At 33.4% G+C, this 24,683-nt stretch overlaps 3 protein-coding genes and 1 long non-coding RNA gene across 6 annotated transcripts; all 4 read left to right on the top strand.

Moving 5' to 3' along the window:
- Positions 1–8,313: 8,313 nt before the first annotated feature.
- Positions 8,314–9,588, top strand: LOC135135931 (uncharacterized). Its single transcript, XR_010281638.1, has 3 exons — positions 8,314–8,738; positions 8,821–9,246; positions 9,304–9,588. It is a non-coding gene; the product is annotated as an uncharacterized LOC135135931 (long non-coding RNA).
- Positions 9,589–10,284: 696 nt separating this feature from the next.
- On the top strand, positions 10,285–24,446 carry LOC135135934 (uncharacterized). 3 transcript variants are annotated; one of them, XM_064065055.1, is made up of 7 exons: positions 10,285–10,355; positions 12,324–12,402; positions 13,016–22,419; positions 22,465–22,693; positions 22,741–23,072; positions 23,134–23,318; positions 23,373–24,446. In XM_064065055.1, the coding sequence occupies exons 2-3, from the start codon at positions 12,346–12,348 to the stop codon at positions 18,056–18,058; spliced, it is 5,100 nt and encodes a 1,699-aa protein (XP_063921125.1). In that variant the 5' UTR covers positions 10,285–10,355; positions 12,324–12,345; the 3' UTR covers positions 18,059–22,419; positions 22,465–22,693; positions 22,741–23,072; positions 23,134–23,318; positions 23,373–24,446. The 3 variants fall into 3 exon arrangements, with proteins under 3 accessions (XP_063921125.1, XP_063921126.1, XP_063921124.1); XM_064065056.1 differs by having other exon boundaries at positions 12,308–12,402; positions 22,472–22,693; XM_064065054.1 differs by having other exon boundaries at positions 12,308–12,402.
- On the top strand, positions 18,746–19,414 carry LOC135135776 (ankyrin repeat domain-containing protein 1-like). Its single transcript, XM_064064897.1, has one exon. It carries the CDS (start codon positions 18,746–18,748, stop codon positions 19,412–19,414), a length of 669 nt encoding a protein of 222 aa, XP_063920967.1.
- Positions 19,555–20,106, top strand: LOC135135775 (ankyrin repeat domain-containing protein 35-like). The gene has a single exon (XM_064064896.1). The coding sequence runs from the start codon at positions 19,555–19,557 to the stop codon at positions 20,104–20,106; it is 552 nt and encodes a 183-aa protein (XP_063920966.1).
- Positions 24,447–24,683: the final 237 nt, after the last annotated feature.

The raw sequence follows: 24,683 nt of genomic DNA, 5'->3' as shown, positions 1-24,683 counted from the left end.
TGAAATCTGAAGACAATATTGCTGGATGGCTTGTTTCAGCGCGTCTCTGTTTGTATAGCTAGTTTTGTTTGAATACAGATGGTTGTGAAGAAATCTGCAAAGAAAAAATTCCCAGGGATTTAGATCCGGCGAATGCACAGGCCAATGGGGCAGTGCAAACTTTCCATTCCAACACTGCGGGAAAATACTGGTTGAAATAAACAACATTTATACGAGCTGTATGGCTGGAGATTTGATCTTGGATGTAAAAGACCCGCTGCAGATGCCGCACCATTCAAGTCCCAGGAAGTATTTGCTGAGCTAGCATATTGTCCTACTTCTGAGCATTCAATCCGCATTCGATGAAAAAAGGTGCAATGACATGATGTCCTAGAAGCCCCAGTCATACATTGACAATTGCACGCCATTGATAACGATGGTCATGGACCACGTGAGGGTTGTGTATTGCTCAAATTTGATCGTTCTGACGACTATAACTTCCCTTAAGACCAAATGAACATTCGTCAGTAAAACAAATGTTTCCCAAAAACTCTCCATCAGCTTAGATTATCTCAAGCGTTCCTTCGTAAAACTCCGTACGTGAGAAGTAGTCCTCACAATTCAATTTTTTGTCATGATGCTTTTTGAAACTCTTCTATCCCATCTGTTTAAGATCCCTAAAAAACGTCGTGCCCACCTGATTTTATTTACTTTTTATCACGTTTGAAAATAAATGTAACTTTGGTTTTTGAAATACTATTGTTATTTTTGTTGTTGTTAACACAATAAACAAATAAAACAGTAATACAAAAGTTTCTGAATCCTAAAACGCATTCGTAATAGAGCAAAATACTTTTAAAATGTTGATGAGTCAGTGTTCCACATTTCTCTCTCAAAAATTTCTTGTAACCAACATGTTTTCAGGCGGCAAAAATTCCATCCCTGCTTAACGAATGTAAAATCAATTGAATTCCAGTCTTTAGTGATTCGAAAAAAAAGTGTGAAATTTACCCAAAATTACCTACTAATTAAATTAACCGTGGAAGAAAAAGCAGGCCCTAGCTTTTTTATCTAATCACAGTAGAACATAGCATAACCTAATAAAATATTTTGTGCAGTTTGTGCATTTAAATTGACCTACAATAATCATCAGACTGGATAAAATATATAATTCAGTTTGAGTTGTTCGTTGATTTCTGAGAATAATTTCTAATTTCACTTTGACATTTGAATTTTGCATGATTAATCCAAAGACGCGATCGCCGAACTTCGACAGTGCGACGGAACATTTCGCAACAAATCGGATCGGGCGTGAATTTCAAAATACGATTTTTAAAACCTTTTTACAGTGAATGAGCGCGATGCAACGATTTGAAAAAAATACTGGCCGATAGCCCCCTTCGACCTTAACAAAGGCATCACTCAATAATAGCTTTAGAGTGATCTAGGGAGGTATTATAAAATAAAAACCAATTCCCGTGTTAATTCTCTATATCCAGACTTGGATGCAACACCCTGTATAAAAATAAATGCACAATTATTATGTTATCTGTCTAACAAAAATAAACAAACGAGTATGAAATTAAGGAATCTTTAATTTAATAGAAATAGTTTGAATCTTATACATCAAAGTAAGAGGTGTTCTCTTAAGTTGTTTGTCTTTGAAATTATGAATATTACGAGTACTTTGAGGTAATACATGGTTCTATTTGAGCTATGACATTTAGATATATGGCGACAAGTCTTTATGAATGATGAACCTTAGCTTTTTGGAAACTGATGTGCAAAAGTTTTAGATCTGATTAACGAATGGCAACTTGGAAGCAAAGTGAATTCCAAAATTTTTAACCATATCGAAATATTTAATCGTTTAAAAGATATAAGACAATCTGCAAGGTTTATAATGGAAGGTAGATAGCTTTGCATAGTTTTTTTACTTCCCGAGCGTAAGCAAAGGAAGTATTGTAATCGAGTCCGTCGGCCGACTCTCTACTTTTACGTTTTCTCGATCTTTCATGACCCCTAGAAGACGAAGAAATAGGTCTCCCATTTCCGTCTGTCTGTCCGTCTGTCCGTCTGTCCGTCTGTCCGTCTGTCCGTCTGTCCGTCCGTCTGTCCGTCTGTCCGTCTGTCCGTCTGTCCGTCTGTTGTCACGGATTTTTATTAGACAGATAATCTCCGAAAGTACTCGACCGATTGTTGTGAAATTTTGTACTTATATTAAGAATATCATGTAGATGGTAAAACGCTAACCAAAATTTGTCGAATCATCCCCACCACTAAAGCGATGACGTCACTTCAAAATTGTACATAGTAAATGGGTTTTCAATTGTATAAAATAACATAGTCCTACACATGTAGTTTACAACTCTGAATCGACTTTTCACCCGAAACGTCCAGATTTTTGGAAAAAAAATCAAAATTATAAAACAACATTTTGAAATTTAATTTTTAATCTGCTAACCAGAATGCTTTGAAATGTTGCAGATGTTTTAAGGCTATAAAGAGCATCATAAATCTTTAGTCAAAAAATATTTGCTTATCCCCTCCAAAAACTTGATGACGTCAGCTCAAAAGTTTGTGGAATAAATCATATCTAAAATGTACAAAATATGATGAGTCTGTACTTGTGAACTATCACTCCATTCATATTTTTTGGATTTGCATATACAGGGTGACTCAAAAAAATTAATGAATGCGTAAATATATTTTATTGATTTAATCAGGAACTACAAAACCGAATGCTCTGAAATCTTGCAGATGTTTTAAGGTCATAAAGAGCATAATAAATGTTTAGTCAAAATATATTTGCTTATCCCCTCCAAAAACTTGATGACGTCAGCTCGAAAGTTTGCTGAATAAATCATATCTAAAATGTACAAAATATGATGAGCCTGTACTTGTCATTTATCACTCCATTCATATTTTTTGGATTTGCATATACAGAGTGACTCAAAAAAATTAATGAATGCGTAAATTTATTTTATTGATTTAATCAGGAACTACAAAACCGAATGCTTTGAAATCTTGCAGATGTTTTAAGGTTATAAAGAGCATAATAAATTTTTAGTCAAAATATATTTGGTTATCTTCTACAAAAAACTGATGACGTCAGCTCAAAAGTTTTCCGAATAAATCGTATCTAAAATGTACAAAATATGATGAGTCTGTACTTGTGATTTATCATTCCATTCATATTTTTGGATTTGCATATGCAGGGTGACTCAAAAAAATTAATGAAGGCGTGAATTTATTTTATCGATTTAATCAGGAATTACAAAACCGAATGCTTTGAAATCTTGGGAATATTTTAAAGTTATTATAAGCATGGTAAACTTTTGTTCAAAATGTATTTGTTCATCCCTCCTAAAAAAATTGATGACGTCACCCTTAAATTTTGCTGAATAAATCCTATCTAAAATGCAAAAAATATGATGAGTTTGTACTTGTGATTTATCATTCCATTCATATTTTTTTAGATTTTCTTAAGAGGTGGTTCAAAAAAATTAATGAAGTCAATTTATTTTATTGATTAAATTAAAGGCAACACTTATTATTAGTATTACACCCCAACCAACCCAATTTGGTAGACACAAAATTTGTTAAAGGAAAAACTCGGTTGAAACATAAGGGTAGCACGTTTATTTACATCGACTTTAACATTACAGACCTGCATTTGTTTTATTCGTTCACTTGGTTCCGCGAATGTGAAATAGACATGTTTATAATCAACCAATTGTGAATTTCACCGTCAAGAATTAAAATAAAACCCAATGTTTTATATAAAAAGCGGAAGTCGAAGCAATAAAACCGATGGTCGTTTTGTTTACAGTTTCTCTGTTTGACTCTCACGTATGCTGTTACGCTTGTCATCTTAAATTAAGGTTGTTTATACATAAACGATTTTCAGTTGCCGTAAACGTGAGTAAATTGTTTCGTTATTTTATTGAATATAAAAAATCAATATTCAAAACGACCCAATTCATTTTCCCGAAAATTTGGGAATACAATAATTTTATTCTTAGTATTACACTACATCTATCCCAACTGATATACGTGTCCTTGCAAAAATGTTGATGACGTCATCGCAATTTTTTTTAAATTCCCACTACAAAAATGTAATGAGAAAAAAACACAATAGGCATGCAGTCGTCAAGTTTCCGACAGCGAGGGAAGTACTGTCTAAACTCTTTAGACCAATTTTTTTAATTTTAGATAAACTTTTGTCCTCCTTAGACTTTGTGGGGTGTGGTTTGTTTGTTTGTTGATTGAGTGCATCTACGATTACATTGTTTAATAAATGATGTTGGTGCCACGACGATAGTATTATCAGTTATTATCTATATGATCATAACCGTCATCGTAATAAGTGAAGTAGTCCGATTTATTCGTGTAAAATTTCCACAAGACCAGAAAAAGTAAAACCTAGGAAAAACCATCTCTCTAGTCGAAGAAATTGTCCTGAAATTATTTTAATACACATCGGTTGTTTTTCGCGTTTTTTAAGAAAATATAAAAAATTGGTTCAACGTGACTTAGACAGAATTTTTCTTACCCATGAAGTTATAGATTAAGAGATCCAGCTTTTTCGAAAAATTGTGAAGTCAAATTGAATTTTCTACGCGATAACTTCTATAAGTTATAATAATAAAAATATGTGAGTAGGCTTAAAGTAAGGATAAGGAAGCATGCTATGCGTATGTTTTAAGTGAGTTTTTTCATTACAAAATTTTTGGTAATGTTATTCATCAAACCAAAACAAAGACGCGCATATCAATTTGGATAGGTGTAGTGTAATACTAATAATAGCAGTACCATGTTACCAGATTTTCGAGAAAATGAGGTGACAAGTTCTTGATTTGACTAATTATAATTAGTCAAAGTATGAATGCATTCATGAACCACAAGTAGATTCCTAATGTTTTACACAATTTAAACAGTATTTTTTAGCAAAGTCTTGAGATGATGTGTTCAAATTTTTGAAAAGGATAATTAGATTTTATCAATTTTTAAGTTGATTAGTAAGTCTTAGACAATTTAAAATCTCTTATGCATAAATATGCATGTTGGTGTAATAAATAACGGCGGATTTACATACTTCCGGTATAGAAGTATGTTATTTTGTAAACTTAAATAGGATTTATTTCGCAGAATTTTGAGATTACGTCCTCAATTTTTTTATTACCGTCTTACCATATACACGACACTCCCAAAACACTTCTAAAATTTCACGAGAAAACATATATGTCTGATAAAATAAACGACAAAGAGATGGAAACACAGGACCTGCTTTTTATAGTCATGCAAAGTCTACAATGATATTAGCCGTTCACAGAATGGATCCTATTAAATAGTTCCACGTTTAGAAAACCAAAAACGATGTATAATTTTTGGATTGACTAAGAGTCCCATTAACGCTTATAAAAATAATGGGTTTATTGTGCAAAGAAATTTACTTGGTACATTTTAGCAAGCGTCCATTCTTATTAGGTACATATACTATTTCCAGCCATACTTTAGTTGACAGAAAAAGCAGCAAATACACCGCTATAAAAAGTAGTGCTAGAGGCGCCACAATTTAAAATGTAAATGACTGTGGAAACCAAACAAATTTAGGGAACCAAGCATTTCCTTACGTTATAAACAGCTTTCGTTGTACGCAGTGAGGAAAATGAGCAACTCAGTTTCGCACTTTATTACATTTGTGTGTTTTACCCAAGAAATTTAATCCTTTAATTAATTTGTAACTAATGAAAAAGTTGGTCTAAAGAGTTTAGACAGTACTTCCCTCGCTTTCAGAACCGTGCCTTTATGTCTATCATAGATTCTTCTCATTAGAGTTCTGTGACGGGATATCTCAATAAATTCGCTTTCACTCTGGATGTCACGGCTCGTTCGTAATTTGATCAATAATAACTTCACTGATTCATTATTTTCTTTTGGGTAACCCTGTTTAAGAAGATCTAAAAAATATGAATGCAATGATAAATTACAAGTATAGTTTGATATATATTTTGCACATTTTCGAAAGGCTTTATTCGGCAAAATTTTGAGATGACGTAATCATTTTTTTGGGTTGATAAACATATACCTTTTGATTAAAAAGTTAAGATTCTTAAAATAACTTCAAAACATCTGCAAGATTTCAAAGTATTCAGTTTTGCAATTCTTGATTTAATCAATAAAATAAATTGACTCAGTCATTATTTTTTTGAGACACCCCGTGTAAACAAATCCAAAAAACTTTAATGTAGTGATAAATCACAAGTATGGACTCATCATTCTTTACACATTTAAGGTAGAATATATTTAGCGAAATTGTGAGGTGACATCATAAATTTTTTAGGGAAGATGAACAAATACATTTTGACTAACCATTTACCGACACAGAAGGAATTTTTCGAGGTCTTGTAAATTTTTCCGCAGAACTGGACCAGAACTTGAAAGAGCACATTGAAAAAACGAAAAATAAAGTTTTTACAGGTTTGTCAAAAACCATTCAAAACGAAATATTGGATTCAATGTACGCCGTTTGTTTAAATTTAATATATGAAGAAATTCTTCAAGCAGATTTCATAGCGATAGAAGCAGATGAGACTACAGATGCCGCTACAATATCTCAGCTAGTTTTTATTGTTCGTTATGAACTAAAAGGCCAAATATATGAGAGATTTCTAGGTTTTATTAAACCAGAAAATCACTCGGCAGATGGTATTAGCGAAGTTATACTGAATGAACTGAAAAAACTGAATATGGACAAAACTCCCGAAAAAGTAGTTGCACAGACTTTTGATGGGGCCTCCGTTATGAGCGTGAAAAACAACGGAGTGCAGGTTAAAATCCGGGAAATCTATGGAAGTGCACGGTTTATTCACTGTTACGCACATCAGCTGAATTTGATAATTGAACGTGCTGCGTCCCAGAATAAGCAAGTGAAAATATTCTTTGCCAATATTGAAGTGTTTTCGGCATTGTTTTCAAGATCGGCAAAGCGCACGGCGGTTCTTGATGATATTGTAAAGAAACGACTTCCAAGATTCTCGAAAACACGTTGGAATTTTAAATCCCGTTGTGTTTTGACGGTATATTCTTATAAAAACGATATCATGACATGTCTGGATCAAATTATTGATGAAGAAATTGACCGTTCAACAATAAACCAGGCTTCTGGTCTTAAAAATGATTTAGTTGACTATCACTTTAACTTTTGGCTCCATTTTTTTAATAAGATTATGCCACACTGTGATATCTTATTTAATCAACTTCAGCAACGCAATGTTGACTCTGTAAAAGTGCATAAATATATTTCAACATTCAAAAGTAACATTCAGATGGTAAGAAATTCCATTGATTACGACTACTATGTCGAAGAAGAAGAAGAAGAAGAAAATGCACCACCAAACAAGAGAAGTAGATTTGAAAATTCAAGCAAAAGAAGTTTGTGACGTTATAATAAATACTGTTGATGATCGATTTTCGAACAGTGACCATCTCTCAATCAGTGCTTTGCTTCAACTTAATTTATTTTCTGAATACCGGCTCGCCTTTCCAGAGAGAGAGCTGCAACTGGCTGCTAATACCTTCAATATAGACAAATATAGTTTAAAACAAGAACTTAGTGTGTTATATAACCGAAATGAATTTGAAAATGCAACAGGTAACATTATTACAGTGTTTTTACGAAAACAATTTGTTAACTGTACAAAGTTACTGAAGATTATTTGTACAATACCGATGACAACAAGTGAATGTGAAAGGTGCTTCTCGACGCTTAAACGTATAAAGACTTTTTAGAAATACCAGGCTCAAGGTAGACTGTGTGCGTTGGCAATGTGCTCGATTGAAAAAAGATTAATTCGTTCAACCCAGAACTTTAACGAATTAGTAATTGAATTTTGTGAGACAAAAAGAAAGAAGAATGGATTTCATCTATAAACAAGTTTCGTAACTAAGTAGGTAAGTGGTTTGAAAAATTTTATTGCATTCCTACCTACATAGGTATATTAAAAGTATAATTAATTTTCAATTTTAATTTAACTGTTAAATATACTATTTCTTCAGTACGTTTTTTTTTTATTATTAAAAATGTTGTCAAAACTTATTGCTAAGCAATATCAATACTTCTGTTGGGCGATGAAGATTATTATTATTATTATTTTCTTTGTTGTTTTTGCCCCCCCTCATCAGAAGCTTACGAGCCGCCACTGCCTAAATGTTGCAAACAAATTGAAAAAGGCACATTTGGAGTGGCGGCAACATCAAAACTGAAAGTAAGTTGTTTTCCTGACAATATTCCTTATTGACATTAATAATTAAGTTCTATTATAGGTGAGTTTAGCAGCACAAACTCTTAGCAAGACTGTTGCGGATGCACTTGAATTTTTAAAAAATCTTGGTATTGGTGACTTTCAAGGTTGTGAAGCAACAATAGAATTCATCAGAAGGATAGATTCTTTATTTGATATTCTCAATTCCCGAAGTGTACGTGCTAAGAATTTTAAGACATCTTTGAGAGAAAACAATGAAGAAATGTGGCGACCATTTCTCACCGACACCAATGACTATCTTCTGAATTTGAAGGATGTCACTGGCAGGCCTTTGTGGTGCACGCCCCGAAAAACGTCAATTCTGGGCTTTGTTATTTCCGTTACGTCGTTCATGGGAATTTTTAATGAATTTGTTAGTAGAAAGAGTTTGAATTACTTCCTAACATATAAATGTAGTTAAGATCATCTGGAAATTTTCTTCTGCTCAGTGCGGTAAGCTTTTTAAAGAAACAATTGTATTACTTTTTTTATGCACTGGAATTACACAAATCTGTATTTATTTTTCTGTTTTCAGATCGAGAAATGGATGAAACAATAACCCTACTCCTCTACAATTTTGTAAAACTTTTAGATGATTGCTTCTATTTACAAACATAACGAGGGAAGAAGGAAATTGTAAAGTGCTTTGCACCATCTGTATTCTCTCAGTTAGCAGTGGCCCAAAGCAAAAGAGCACAAATGTTCAACAATCAGTTGACGTGTTTGTCTTGAAAAAATATGGTCTCGATATTTTGACTGAAGCACTTGCAGATCATGACTATGACCGTCTAATTTTATTGGGCTGAGTGAAGTGGCAGAAAACGTTGTGGCATATATTGGTAGCTATGTTGTCAAAATGGTGGTGAAGACGTTTAAGTGCGCAGACTGCATTTCTTCTTGCATTGAAACACGAGGAAGTGACTTACAGTTTTACAGATTATTGGACAAAAAAAAAACATGGGTAAAACAAATACTTACAATAGTTATTTATTAAGTATTAACAAAATTTTGATTTTAGGTGGGCTTATTAAACCTTTTGCTGGGGTTGTAAAGACTTGTTGTTACTGTGAGTTGCAAATACGAAAAATTTTGCAACTCACCGATAACAAACTTCCAAGCGATGAACAATTTTTTAAAACTTTCGGCATGCCAGCATTCTTTTTCATAATTTAGAGGACCCACGCACTCGAGACGGCGGCCATCGATGAAGGCCATTTATATAGTCTTATTAAACAAAATAATTAATGCCTACATGTAAATAAGAATGTTTAATTTGAGCGAAAGACTTTCATGTCTTGCTCAAGGCCCTTGTGTTAGACATGTGTACACGTAATTGGTACTGTTTTCGCATCAATAAATATATTTAAGTATAATTATGTTTATTTATTTATGTAAGGTGGAATATATTTTAGTTGTGATTTATTATTAGGTGATTTTAATTAATGTTTTTAAATTTCCCGCTAAATAATCAAGCAATTGTCTAGGGATATCAAGTTCTGTTAGTGATTTGTGATCATGTTGGCAACAGTCAACTGATAAAATGGCTGCTTTCAATTTTACCAAGGATTTTGTGTCTGCGCAAGGGGAAGTTCATTTTCCCTCTCCATATCTCTGGAGTTCACAGAGTTTATCTGTCAAATAAAATCACTGACAGACCATAGAACGACGAAAACAGGAGACTGAAAGGTTCCTATTCTACAAATTTTGAAATGTTGGAAAAACATGAACTTGATAATTCGCCAGAGTGACTCCATAATATAATTTTTCATTTGTTTATGCTCGAGAAGTACGATTTATTCTTTGATCTCTAAAGTTATTGGAACCTCTGTAGGTTTTGGCCTATATCGAATCGCTGCGACACCAGTTGTAAATACCTTAAGTAGATATACAATCTCCTTCCACGAATTTATAACTTACTTATCTTTGCAGATAGAGTCGGATTAGATAAATGTTTCATCAATAAATACCTCAAAATTTATAGCTTTTTATATTTGTCTGTCGTTTGTCTAGAAAGAATAGATCAAAGATTGTTGTGATCATCACCCCGTAGACATTAAATTCTGTCATAATGTAAGTATTGGTTATTTAAAAATATATTTTAGTTATTATAAGGCAGAAACACATTTTGGTGCTCTTTGAATCGAATGATAATTGACCTTTTTGTATGCTCAATGTACATATTATTGTCTACAATCTTTGCAACTTATAAGTTTGATTAAAGGTTCATTTTTGCCATATAATTCTGATAATATAAAATAGGTTTTTCAGGCTTCGTAGACTTCACAAATAACTGTCAATTTTTTTGTACTCACGTTTCCATAATATGCTGTACATCCTCGACTTTTCATTTTACGTTACTTTATCTTTCGGATTTCTGAGAAGACCTTGCAGATTTTGTCCGGATATACAAACATATACAATCTTTTCTAGTCCTTTTGTTACTAAAGGAGCAAAGAAGGTTGTGCCAAAAAACGTCTTATCTGGGTTTTCTGTATGAAAACTAGTTGATTGAACAACCGATTTCTTAATTTAAACTTATTAAATAATTTATCAACTAGTCCTATTCCAAAACTGCTACCTACCATCTGGCTACATTTTTAATGATTTTGAACTCTTTGTTGAACCTTTCCTTATTCAAACTAATGGTAAGGTAAGGAGTTAGTTGACCAAATAATTGAGGCTTGCTTTCGTCTGTTGAGGACAGTAATGGGAGTCAACAATGATGTAGCGAAATGTATTGGTATCTTTCACATCAAACTCTAAAAAATAAGTCTCGCGTTTCCGTTTGTTTGTCGTTCGTCGACTGTCTGTGTCGATTTTTATTAGATACGTGATCTCCGAAACAAACTACCTGGACCGATTGCTGTCAAATTTTGTATGTGTATTATGCATATCGTGTGGACCCTAACATGCTAACCAAAATTTGTCTAATCTTCCCCACCGACAATTAAATGACGTAACTCATTTTTTTTTTTAACTGAGAATAGGTCTTAAAGATTATACAATAACATACTGTTGTACGTGTGGTTTTTGTATCCGTCTTTATTTTTTACCCTAAGTATCCAAATTTTTGGAAAAAAATAGAAATTTTAGTACCACAGTTTATGTCAACATAACCGGCTGGTCTGGATTCTGGATTCTTAACTTATGGGGGCTGACCGTAGCCAGCCGGCACTTAGGCCTCGCCTTTGGCCCTATTGTACCTTCCCCAAGTCCATATCAGGATGTTTTCCCGCTCCTCTACTAACCACGTACAGTTACTGCTATTACATATATTTTTTTCAATGTATAGAAATTATCACAAATAAAATTTTCGGCAAAATTAAATTTTATCATTTTTCAAAGAAACGGGATTTATTGTATGTAACATACTTCAGGAACGAGGGAAGTTCTGACGAAATTACCTTCAACCATTTTTTTTTCTATTACTTCAGACAAAATCTATTTAATTTATTCGAAATTAAATGAGTGGAAAAAATAATGCAACCCAAAAAATACATTTCATTGTTGATGTGCCTATTTTACATTTTTTTTTAATTTTATATCAAAGTGTCTTGTTAGATTATGATGAACACGAGCATTATGCAGTCAATCTTGACACTTAATTACTATTGATAAAATTTACTACTAACTACTGTCTGGCACATTATTTTATAATATAAAATCTTTCAGCATTTATTTTAATATGGACTCTACGATTACACATTTTTTTTAAATAAATGCTATCGAAGTTATCTTTAGTTTGTGTGTGTTATGTTGCCTAATTTTTTCCGCTCCTTTAGAAATGAACTGTAGGGTTATATTATATTTTTGAAAATTAAGGAGTGTCCATACAAAAATTACTAAATAAATCACTATTCAAAAATAATGCTTTGGCACGGATCGGTTTTTTAGAGACTTTAGTTTTGTCTAAATAACATTAGAAACACTCAGTTTCTCCCGGGAATACTGGATATTTTCACATCATATTTTAAAGAATTACATTTACTTTTGTAATGTCTAATATCATATAACATTTTCAGCACTTTCTCTCTCTAGCTCTCTCTCTCGTTCTCTCACCATGAACTCAGGCTCGATCACTCGGCAACCTAGGACAATCTGTTCCTCTTCAGAAAAGGTAAATCCACTTATTCTATACTTCGTGTGACAAATTTAAAGTTTTAGAGCTAATTATAGGAATAATTATTAAATGAAAAAATAAACTTTGTTTTTCTGCACTAGCCATTTTTTGAAAAAATGATAGTAATGTAGATATGGGGTGATCAATACTGATTGTAATCAGGTCAGCTTTGGATGTGTAAACGTATGTCTTTACCTTAAACGCTATGGATAACTGCGTTTACATTTGTCATTACATTGGATATATCAATCTACCAATCTATCAAAGATACGCGGATTAAAATTCAATTACTACTCGATTACAATCATTTATGATTACCCCTTATAACAATAAATCATAAAGGCGTCCAAGATGAAACTACGCGGCTTAATATTTTGAGAACGCATAGAAATATTGAAATTCTGTAAACGTCATTGTTTTTATTACGTTTTAGAACAGACTGTCTATAAGTTTTTTGTGTAAAATTTTATTAACATGTTGAAAGATAATTAGAAGTAAAACTAATTTTGCAATTGAAATCAGGTCCAGTAAAGGGAATCTAATATAAATTAGCACCACGTTGAACTGCAACATGTTTTTAGAGAAGGTAAACTATTTTAATATTTTTCAGTGCCATAGGGACCGATTTCGCACATACAAAAAACTACCAGGAACAGTAGATCATGGCAAAGAATATGAACAAATGATGTGTGCATTCTATGCTTTAAAATTAATTGCGCGCGATGATGTGGAAGATTTTGAAATGACTACGAACAACAAAGAACATGGAGTTTTTGACGACATCGGACTGACAGTTACATTCAAGAACACGAAAAAACGCACTTATCTCATTCAACTCAAACACAAAGAAAGAGGAAAGTCCATCACAACGAACAATCTACTTAATCCAAAACATGACTTCGGCGTTCAAAAATATTTTAATTCTCTATCTTCTCTTAATATCATGGATGATGTTGTTTGCATCGTCTACACAAATTCTTCTACATATATTAAGCAAAGTACCGAAATAGCGGCAAATATTAATCTAGAAGTATGCAATAATATTGAATATGAAGATTTGCTTCTTAACGTTGAACAAAGAAATTCGTTAAGTATTTTTCAAATTCTGCAAAGGCTAGAAGATAAAACTCAGATGTTTTATTTTTTTACAGAACAAAATAACATACATAATACTAAGATGGTAGTAGAAAAAATGTTGCACGAGATGTTACAATGTAACATTTACGATTCTTTTATACATTTTATAAGCGAATGGTGGTCGAAGAGCTTTGTTTTGAATAAAGATGACGTCATTGCGAAATTAACTGAAGTAGCTGTCTCACCTTACATGAAAAATTTAAGCAACGGCAAACAAAATAGGAAAACAGAAAACCTCAGGAAAGCAATAATGAATTACTCATTGACCATTGTGGAAAGTAGTGAAGAAAATATTATCGAAAATATATGGCCGGATCTAAACATCCCAGATGAAGAATTCATTAAAACCAAAGAAAAATTTGGAATAAAGATAAGGGAACAAAATAAGATGGCATGGTTTTTAGATAAAGTTCCATTGATTGTAAAAGTAGACGATTCGAATAAAACAACAGTCGAATGTGTAATGAAAATAATGAATAAAAGTGTTGAAAAGAAACAAATTATCTTGGTGGGCAACGTTATGAAAGGTGAGTTCGATGAGATGGAAGTTTTCGAAGATTTATCTGACCTGGGGAACAAGGCCGGCAACGAAGCATATTATCGCGACATTTTGCGGAATTTCCAAATTTCTTTACAAGGAAGAGAACCAGTTTGTTTGGAAGAATTTATTAACATTGACAGGGAAATTGCTAAGCATATTGGAGTTGGTGAACTATTGAAGATGTCTCAAGCACCCTACATAATAGGAAATGAAAGAGAAGAGTTACCCGAATTACACATACCAAGATATGTATCTACCACTTTCGTAAAGGCAGAGAAAATTTTTACCATTTATAAATCACAGAGAAATCAAGCAGTGGTAATAATTAATTGCGACTCAACATTTAAAGATCTAACATTAACACATAAAAAACATAATTTTGTTGAATGTTCTGTCTACCTTAGCCCAGAATATGTTGCCGATGACAACGTAATTATACTTTCCACAAAAACCAAATTAACACATGCTGAATTTCTTCGGGTTTGTGAAAAATCCAAAAAATCAAACGCATATCTATTCCAAGTATTTGATAAAGAAACTTGTGCCTTACTTTTAATAAAAGGAAACGAACTACCGCCTGATATTATACACGAGTCCAAGAATATACCAGAAGCGGATGTTTTACGTTATCTCGATAACCCACTTAACGCTGTTTGTGCTCCACCCGGAATGGGCAAATCGACATTAATCAAAGTTCTTTATAACAATTGCCCTTCACATTATTGGGCAACTTACGTTGATCTGATAAATTGTAATTCATTTTTGAAAAAGATACCAGATTCAACAGCAATGTGGAATTATTTTTTAAGAAATACAGAAAGAAAAGAAAAAACTGTAGAAGAACAAATTAGGAATACTATGCTCAGAAATAAAAAGTTGTATTTATTTCTCGACGGATTAGACGAAATGGAAAGTAGTTGCATCGACTGTGTTTTAAATTTTGCTAAAGACGCGTCATCAAATGGTATCAACGTATGGATTTCGTCAAGAGAAAATTTACGTCAAAAAGTCTCAGACACATTAAACACGGTGTTAGTAGAGATACAACAATTAAATAAAGAACAGCAAGAAAAGTACATGCGTAAAAGATTGACAGAAAAATACAGAAAAGAAGAAGTAATAAAAATCTTAAATGCCGTATTTGCTAGCGTGGACCTTAACAATAGCCAACAGCTCCTAGGAATCCCGTTGCAGTTACACATAATCGCAGAAATGTTTCTCAACAACGACGAAGCTTACAAGAAAATCGAAGATCAAGATATTTTTGTGTTAACACAAATGTATAAGTTGTTTTTCGAGGGAAAAATAATATCTAATAATGAAAAAATAGCAAGCAGCACGAAAACACATATGTTTGGCAACATAAAAGCATCGTTGCAACAATACGAAGTTATTGCTTTAAAAACATGTCTGGAGACTGAAGACTTTAAGAAACTAAATGTGAACTTAGAGGAACTAAAAGATGTCATAACCCATTTTAAAGAGAAGCTTGACGTAAATGGAATCATCAAGGAAATAAACGAAAGTGGTGAGGCTGTGTTTGAGCATCAAACTTATGCGGAATACTTTGCGTGTACCTGGCTGAAAAAGAACAAAGAAAAAGCGGCTTTGTTGAAAGACGTAATATTTAAAGTTAGATACGAAAATTTACGGCTCATGTTTGACGTAATGTTAGCAGAAAACAATCCTTTACATTTATCTATCGTTTATAAAAATGTAGAACAATTCGACAAATACAAACATGAAATAAACAGGGCAGATCAAGGCGGTCGAACACCATGGGAGCTCATATGTTCGTATGGAATGAAATATCCTCCCGAACACATCAAATTATACGACGAATTTGTAATGCTTAATGGAGAATTTGATTGGTTTGTGCATATGACAAAAATCCTCGTACAAGAACAGAACCACATGATTCAGCTTAGCGCCAAGAGTGATATTTTCAATTTCACTTGGTTAAATTACTGCCTTGAAGCACAGTGTCTGTATCCAATCGAACTAATTTTAGAAAGAAAACTGTTGATGTTCAATGACATCCAAGAAGAAGTTTTTAAATGTTATAGGGAAGACACTGTAGCATACTACGCAGCACAGATGGGTTATCCTAACATACTTTCTGGAGTTATTGAAAAAAATCCAAGTCTCGTCAAAACAAAACTACATAAACACCAAATAACTGGCAATCTCTTGGAAACAGCAGTTATTGGCCCAAAAGATAAAGATGACACACAGAATAACAATTCCCAATTCCTAGACGCCTTCAAAAGAACAGTTCAGTTACTTATAAAAAAGGGTTTTGATATAAATGCACAAGTTAAAGATAAAATGACAGCGTTACATTTGGCGTCTCAAAAAGGTGATTACGCAATTACAAAGATATTGTTAAATTCCGGCGCTTCGATTAACGTTGCTGACGAGGATAAAAGGAACGCGTTGCATTATGCGTCGGAATCATGGGAAAACAATCGAGTTGTAATAAAATTATTGATTGAGAAAGGCATTGACGTAAATATACAAGATGGAAATGGAAGAACCGCTTTACAACTGGCGTGTAAAAGCGAGGTTTATGAAAATGCAGAAGTGTTGTTAAATTCTGGCGCTTCGATTAACATGGTGGACAAGAACAAAATGAACGCGTTGCATTATGCGTCGGAATCATCGAAGAACAATCGAGATGTAATAAAATTATTGATTGAGAAAGGCATTGACGTAAATGTACAAGATGGAAATGGAACAACCGCTTTACAACTGGCGTGTGAAAGCGGCGTTTATGAAAATGCAAATATGTTGTTAAATTCCGGCGCTTCGGTTAACATTGTGGACAAGGACAAAATGAACCCGTTGCATTATGCGTCGAAATCATGGGATGCCAATCGAAATGTTATAAAATTATTGATTGAGAAAGACATTGACGTAAATGTACAAGATGGAAATGGTAAAACCGCTTTACAATTGGCGTGTAAAAGCGGTGTTTATGAAAATGCAAATATGTTGTTAAATTCCGGCGCTTCGGTTAACATTGTGGACAAGGACAAAATGAACGCGTTGCATTATGCGTCGCAATCGTGGAAAGTCAATCGAAATGTTATAAAATTATTGATTGAGAAAAGCATTGACGTGAATGTACAAGATGGAAATGAAAAAACCGCTTTACAATTGGCGTGTAAAAGCGGTGTTTATGAAAATGCAAATATGTTGCTAAATTCTGGGGCTTCGATTAACATTGTGGACAAGAACAAAATGAACGCGTTGCATTATGCGTCGAAATCATGGATCATCAATCGAGATGTAATAAAATTATTAATTGAGAAAGGCATTGACGTAAATGTACAAGATGGAAATGGAAAAACCGCTTTACAACTGGCGTGTAAACAAGGTGTTTATAAAAATGTAGAAATGTTGTTATATTCCGGCGCTTCGATTAACATTGTGGACAAGGACAAAATGAATGCGTTGCATTATGCGTCGAAATCATGGAAAACCAATCGAAATGTTATAAAATTATTGATTGAGAAAGGCATTGACGTAAATGCACAAGATGGAAATGGAAAAACCGCTTTACAACTGGCGTGTGAAAACAGTGCTTACGAAATTGCAAAAAAATTGTTAAGTTCCGGTGCTTCGATTGACATTGTGGACAAGGCCAAAATGAACGCGTTGCATTATGCGTCGAAATCACGGGAAGACAATCGAGAAGTAATAAAATTACTGATTGAAAAAGGCATTGACGTAAATGTACAAGATGGAAATGGAAAAACCGCTTTACAACTGGCGTGTGAAAACGGTGTTTATGAAAATGCAGAAATGTTGTTAAATTCCGGCGCTTCGATTAACACTGTGGACAAGGGCAAAATGATCGCGTTGCGTTATCTATCAATAACACGGAGAAATAATCGAGATGTAAAAAAATTATTATTATTTTTAATATTATATGTTATTATTATTATTATATATTATTATTATTTAGATTAAGCTGGCTAACAGGAACCCAATTATAAGCCAGCTTTAAAGGAGGCGTGAAGTGTATGAAAGAAGTAATTAATAATTAGTAATTAATTAAAAAAAAAACTGAATTTTTGCGTGTTGGTAACTAGTATATCAGAAGCTCATGCAACGACAAGTGACCCAAATTTATCATCACAACCTGATATCCATCCATAGAACAGATATCAGTACTTACAGCGATTAGCCATGAGGAAGCAAATGGTACTTATCAATTACAATAGCAATAATACACGAGAGAGACATTGCATAAATATCGGAATAATCAGAAAAGAAGTTGATAATACGACAGCTGTTAAATATAGGAGAGTGCCTTATAACAGTTGCATTCGGTTTAGGAGTATAAAAATACTGAATCGATCTCAATTGAACAGTGGGGTCACAGAAATTTAGAGAAGATAAGATCTGTGTGCAATTGATCCTGCTGTGCAATAAATTATAAATGAACCTAATGTAAAGCAGATCACGCCTACATTGCAATGAAAGTAAATTAAAACGACTGCACAAAATATCATTACTAATGCCATGAACTGGGTACACATGATCAAGTTTCCAACACAAGAACTTTAAGAATTATTGATTGAGAAAGGCATTGACTTAAATGTACAAAACGTAACTGGAAAGACCGCTTTATAACTTGCATGTCTAAATGGTGTTATGTATGAAAATGCAGAAATGTTGTTAAATTCCGGCGCTTCGATTAACATTGTGGACAAGGACAAAATGAACGCGTTGCATTATGCGTCGAAATCACGGGAAGACAATCGAGAAGTAATAAAATTACTGATTGAAAAAGGCATCGACTTAAATACGCAAAATGGAAATGGAACGACCGCTTTACAATTAGCATGTTTACGGGGTGTTTATGAAAATACAGAAATGTTGTTACATTTCGGCGCTTCGATTAATATTAGGGACAAGAAAAGCGATAACCCGTTGCATTATGCATCATGTTTCCGTAAAGATAACCAAGATATAATAGAATTATTGATTGGAAAAGGCATCGACGTAAATGCACAATCTAAAGATAGAAATACCGCTTTACATGCTGCATGTCTACAGGGTGTTTATAAAAATGCAGAAACGTTGCTCGATTCCGGAGCTTGGATTAACATAATGGACAATCAGAAAGATAACGAGTTGCACAATGCATTGTGTTCAGACGAAGACAATCGAGATATAATAGCATTACTGATTGACAAGGGCGTCGACGTAAATTCAGAAAATGAAAACAGCACGACTCCTTTACAACGGCAACAGGAACGCATTGCATTATGCTTCAGAATCCTTGAAAGTCAATCGAGACACAATAAAACTGTTGATTGAAAAAGGTTTTCACGTAGACGCACAAAGTCAAAATGGAACTACCGCTTTACTAACTTTACTAACTGGCTTGTCTAAACGGTATTTATGAAAATATAGTTATATTGTTAGATTTCGGCGCTTCGATTAACATTACTGACAAAATGGGGAATAACGCGTTGCACTTGGCTTCAGATTCGCACAACGACAATCGGGACATACTTAATTTATTGATTGAGAACGGCATTAACGTAAATCTACGAAATCAAAATGGTGCTACTGCCTTACATCTTGCATGTCGAAAAGGTGTTTATGAAAATGCAAAATTATTGTTAGATATCGGAGCTTTTATTAACACTACGGATAAAGACGACAAAAACACCTTGCATTATGCATCAGAATCACAGAAAGACAACCGAAAAGTAATAAAATTATTGACTGAGCATGGCATCGATATAGATTTACAAAATCATTATAGAGCGACCGCTTTACAACTTGCATGTCGACAGGGTGTTTATGAAAATGTAGAAACGTTGTTAGATTCTGGTGCTTTAATGAAAATTCTGGATCAAAACAACAAAAACGCTTTGCATTATGCCTTATGTTCGAGAAGAGATACTAGAATGATAATAAAATTACTTATAGACAACGGCATCGACATGCATGTTCAAAATAAAATCAAAACCACGATTTTTAATACAGTAGCACGGAATTAAAATTATTATCTCTGATTTATGTGAAGGCGTCGTTTTTAGGTAAGAAACAACTGTACGTTTAGATAATTAGCAATGTGTTTATTGAAGAAACATTTAGTTTTGTATTAAGTTCTTTCTCTTCATTTGTTTGATGCGCGGATCTATTCTAATCTTTTATATTTTCTTGAAACTTATTTCACACAAAAATGTTTCTCATTCTCTGGTAGAATTTGCTCCTAACATTCATTGTTACTTCTAGACTTCTACTTATAAATATACCTAAGTAATCCTAGCTGATGTATTCATGCATTAAATTACTTTTCCAAATATTAATTGCAATATGCAAATAACTAAGTGGGAAAATGGGGAAGGTTTGATACATTCACAATTTTGCGTTCCTTCGGCTTCGAATACAAAGAGTTTCAATAGAAGCAAGCAGCGTCATTCTTAGTCTTCACTTGGTTATGTTTCTTCATTCTGCTTGATGGACAACTGTTTATTTCGAAATACGATTAGACGTCCGGTATTCGGTGATAATATTTTTTGCATTTTTCATTTCTACCACTAGTGCCCTTTTGATTTTTACAACTTTGTTGCACATGCTCTTTTGAACTTTTCTTTTGTGCTGGTACTCCACTGCTAATGCCCTAGGAGTGTCTGTTAAAATCCTCGTTTTTTTCTGATTTTCGACCTCCCTTTTTTTTGTTCAGTTTCAGTCGTATTTCCTCCGGAGTTTTTAATACATTTTTTATTTGTAAATCTACCGATTTATCAAGTTCAGAATATGAGGAAAAATGACAGCAGCCAGGCTCTACATCGTTCCCTGTTTCACTTCTGATCCGGTAACATCATTTTCGTCAAAAGCATGTTTATTGTACGGATATATTCCAGTCATTAAAAAAACACTAATGATGCTTCTAGGAACGAATGCTCGACTGAATATCCTCCCAACAAGTTCTGGAATATTTTTTTGATTACATTGTTTCACCAGGATTTTGTTATACAAGTTTATTTCTATTCTAAATAGATTCTGACCCAAAACCGTCACGCTCTAAGACCGTGAGCAGATTTTGAAAAAAATAATTGGACACTGTGAGAATTAAAGACAATAGATTTGAATAGACTTGTAGCCTCCAGAATTCCTAATGACAACTCATGATTACGGGACATAAAACCCCGAAATCAATCTTTAAATCCAGCTTACTCGAGATTAAATTTTCCATTGAATGTATCTAACTCCAAGCCCCAGAAATTGATAGAAGGCCGCGTAATTTAAAAGTGTATAAAACCTCCCTGCGTGTCAACTCTCCCCAGTCTCCTCTACTCTGAACATCCGTGTGTTAATAATAATTGGTAGTTACCTTTCGGGACAAATACAATGCAGAGGTTATTACCACAATTTTCTCTCTTTCTTTGACTCGTAATCAAATCAAAAGTTTGCGAATATATGGGTACACTTGTTGAATATACCTTCATCATCAGCCTTTACTCCTATGGAGGACAGTAGTAACTTTAGCTACTGTTGATGGCTACATTTAAGTTATAAGCTTGTTAGTTAATTTGTCGACTCTAATATTATTAATCATATTGATTTTTGCTTTCATCTGATCTTCAAAAATAGTCACATTTTCTTGTATATATATATTCTCCAGTTGTTTATGTGCTAAGTTTTTGTCGTTGCTATTTAGATATGTTCTGTACAGCGAGATTTGGTGGTTGGGTTTTTGACGTCAAGACTTTGGAAGTTATCAGTCTTTAATAGTATGACATCTAATTACTATATCTTAATTTTTCCAATTTTCACATTCCGGTTGTGTTTAGCAACGTAATTAGCACGCTTCCATAAGCATATATAAAGACACTTTTATTTCTGTAAAAACTTTTCACAAAAATGTCTACAGCCACATCACCAGCAGTGAGTGCTTCGATGTTGATTTGTTTGTCAAGAATAGGTCGTTGTAAGTAGAATGAATGAGAGCTCTATCTTGACCAAAAAATCTATTCTCTAGTTCCCCATCATCTGACTGGTTGGTAAACGGCTCTATATCTTAATTTATTTCATTTCATTTACTTAGATTTATATAATAGTAATGTATATTTTTGTACTCAATTTTGTACATAATTGTGATTTTTTGAAATACCTCAAAGATACCTACATCAGAATTGAAACTACTAATACTTCACGTTTAATTAATAAGCAACTGTCTGTGTAAATACAGCCTTCTGCTATATAAAATGGGTTAAATTTTGTAAATCAGGTCTTCTTATTCCTAATCTGAATTTCATGAGCTTTTAGTATTGTGAACATTCCAAGGGAAACCCTCATTACTTAAGGTAAGTTCACTATTTTTATCCACAGTGTTAATACTTTCTACAAAGTCCTTAGGAAAGCGTCTTCAGCTTCAATGACCAAATAGGCGCAAAGAATCTCCCCAACTCCATCCAAGAAATATGCTTCACGCTAACTTCAAGCATCTGGGTGGTTTTTCAGAAGGTGATTTCATGTTTCCACCGCTTTGTTTGAATATAACGACACTTTAATCTATTTTGTTATTCCACTGGAGATTTTTTGTGTGTCCTGTCTAAAAAGTTTTTCTTATACACAAAAGTGAGTATAACGTCTAACAAACTTCTCACTTTTAAATAATTTTTCAGAAACAGGTTTACTTAGCCCAACTGCCAAATCATAAAATTTAAGGACACAAATCGAAAAACTGCTGACGTCTATGTGGAAAAAGCAACTTACACTACAAGAACGTGGAGTTTCCAGAAGAAGGTCGCATGTCTTCGGTCTTTCCACTGAAGATTTTTCACCAATTCCTGCATCCACATCACCAGCAGGAAATTCGTCCACTATTAAAACGTTTTTGAAATTGTCTTCTCGTGTACAACTGAACGTCGTAAAAAGGAAATTATTTAAAAATGTTGCAGTTATAAACATAATAATTTGGTTTGACCTGGGTAAAAAATCTTTCTCATGTGTAAAGGTAAGAACTTTTACTTTAATCTGCTATCTAAAAGACTTCATCCTTGGAAATGAAATTTCAGAAAGTCTATTTAGCCCCAGTTGTCAAATCGTAACATTGAAATAAAACACCAAAATCAATTTACTCCACGCTTCTTTTCGATGAACGAACTACAAGATTCACCTTTTATCACATCAAATCTATAAACGGTTGTCTCAGTGCTGATTCGATAAAAATGAAAAACTAAATCGTACTTCGAAATCAAGGGTAAGTTCGTTATTACATTATGTAATCGTGGATTCAGTGTATTTTATATTTTAGATTTTCAATCTTTGACCTCTTTTTGGAAGATATACCATTAAGTACGTCGGGATACTTTCTGTGCATGCATAGAACCAAGTTTTCACAAAAATCAAAAACCTGTATTTTCTCAGTCGTTTTTCTCAGTCATGGCATGATTATTAGGAGATTAGATGGTCCGAACTTGAACCCACCCACCTCAATGGAACTCCTCATCGTACGCAGAGAGTGAAGAAAACAGACTGTAAGAAGTGGATCGGACATGATCCTCGAGTGGTCACTTATTCTTTAATTTGTCTTAGCAATCCATCATGGGTCAAGTTCTTAGTAACGACTGTCGAAACACATGTCGCCTTACTTTTCTAAAAAACCGTAACAAACAAATAATTTGTTAATTGTGTTTAATTGTTTCTTTTTCTGCATTAAATTATCAATCTATTAAAGGCAACGACCGGGATGGATGTGCACGAAGACAGAATATCGTTTTGATAATAATAAATAATAGTTTTAATTAGAATTGTTAATGCAATTTGCAAAAAAAAAGGTTGGAAATTCCGATGAATGACAACCTTAGATCTAAGTTACCACAGGTAGAATACAATCTCACAGGTAATGACGGTTTTCTAGGTTTTTAGATCTACGGCTGGGTGTTCTAGTTGAAGTTTGCGAACCTATGGTTCACCTCAAAGTGTTGATCGATAATTTTATTAGAATATTGTATATGGTTGTAATATGTAATTGTATGCGATATAGGGAATCGTTGACATCGTTCGAGGAAGAACGAAGTACACGTGTTGTTCAAGTTCACGCGGATATTTGACAACACTGTTTTATTCAAATCTACTTTCGTGAATCTTTAACAAGTCTTTGTTTTTTACTGGTCAAGTAACAGAACTATAATGGTAGATTTACCCTAAATTTTATAGTGATGGCTTCGTTCCTTCTCAGCGCACAAATTTTCTGTAATTGTTTTTTTTTCCTTTACTAAATAATACGTTGTGTCGTTTCAGCTTATTTAAAAAATTTAATTTGTTTTCTAGTTTTATTTAAAAATAGAGTGTGTTTAATAAAAACTTAACCTATTTTCAACCGAAAGGTCGTCTTTGATTTTGTGGACTTTACGATCAACCATTTAAGGTGCAAAAAAAGAAGTTTATTTTAAATTATCCAAACCACAAATATACATGGTGTATCAAAAATCCTGTCTAGAGAGCGGAAAATATGTAGCAAAATTTTGAGAAATATGAACATATGATATGCACCAAATTTATGCAAATATGCAGTAACTTTCTTAATATATGCAGCGATATGCAGTTGCATATGCTCCAAAAA

The sequence above is a fragment of the Zophobas morio genome, unplaced genomic scaffold (assembly GCF_036711695.1).
Source record: "Zophobas morio isolate AGI-343-1 ecotype UQ-CSIRO unplaced genomic scaffold, CSIRO_AGI_Zmor_V1 ptg000025l, whole genome shotgun sequence".
NCBI lineage: Eukaryota > Metazoa > Arthropoda > Insecta > Coleoptera > Tenebrionidae > Zophobas > Zophobas morio.
The sequence above is the reverse complement of the archived record's forward strand: the minus strand, read 5'-3'. Positions and strand labels throughout refer to the sequence as shown.

What these genes read in the sequence shown, in the direction of transcription:
- LOC135135934 (XM_064065055.1), top strand. Translation starts at nt 12,346, where the DNA reads ATGAACTCAGGCTCGATCACTCGGCAACCTAGGACAATCTGTTCCTCT. An exon ending in TCTGTTCCTCTTCAGAAAAG is followed by an intron (nt 12,403 to 13,015) that starts GTAAATCCACTT and finishes AATATTTTTCAG; the next exon opens with TGCCATAGGGACCGATTTCG.
- LOC135135776 (XM_064064897.1), top strand. Translation starts at nt 18,746, where the DNA reads ATGTATGAAAATGCAGAAATGTTGTTAAATTCCGGCGCTTCGATTAAC.
- LOC135135775 (XM_064064896.1), top strand. Translation starts at nt 19,555, where the DNA reads ATGGGGAATAACGCGTTGCACTTGGCTTCAGATTCGCACAACGACAAT.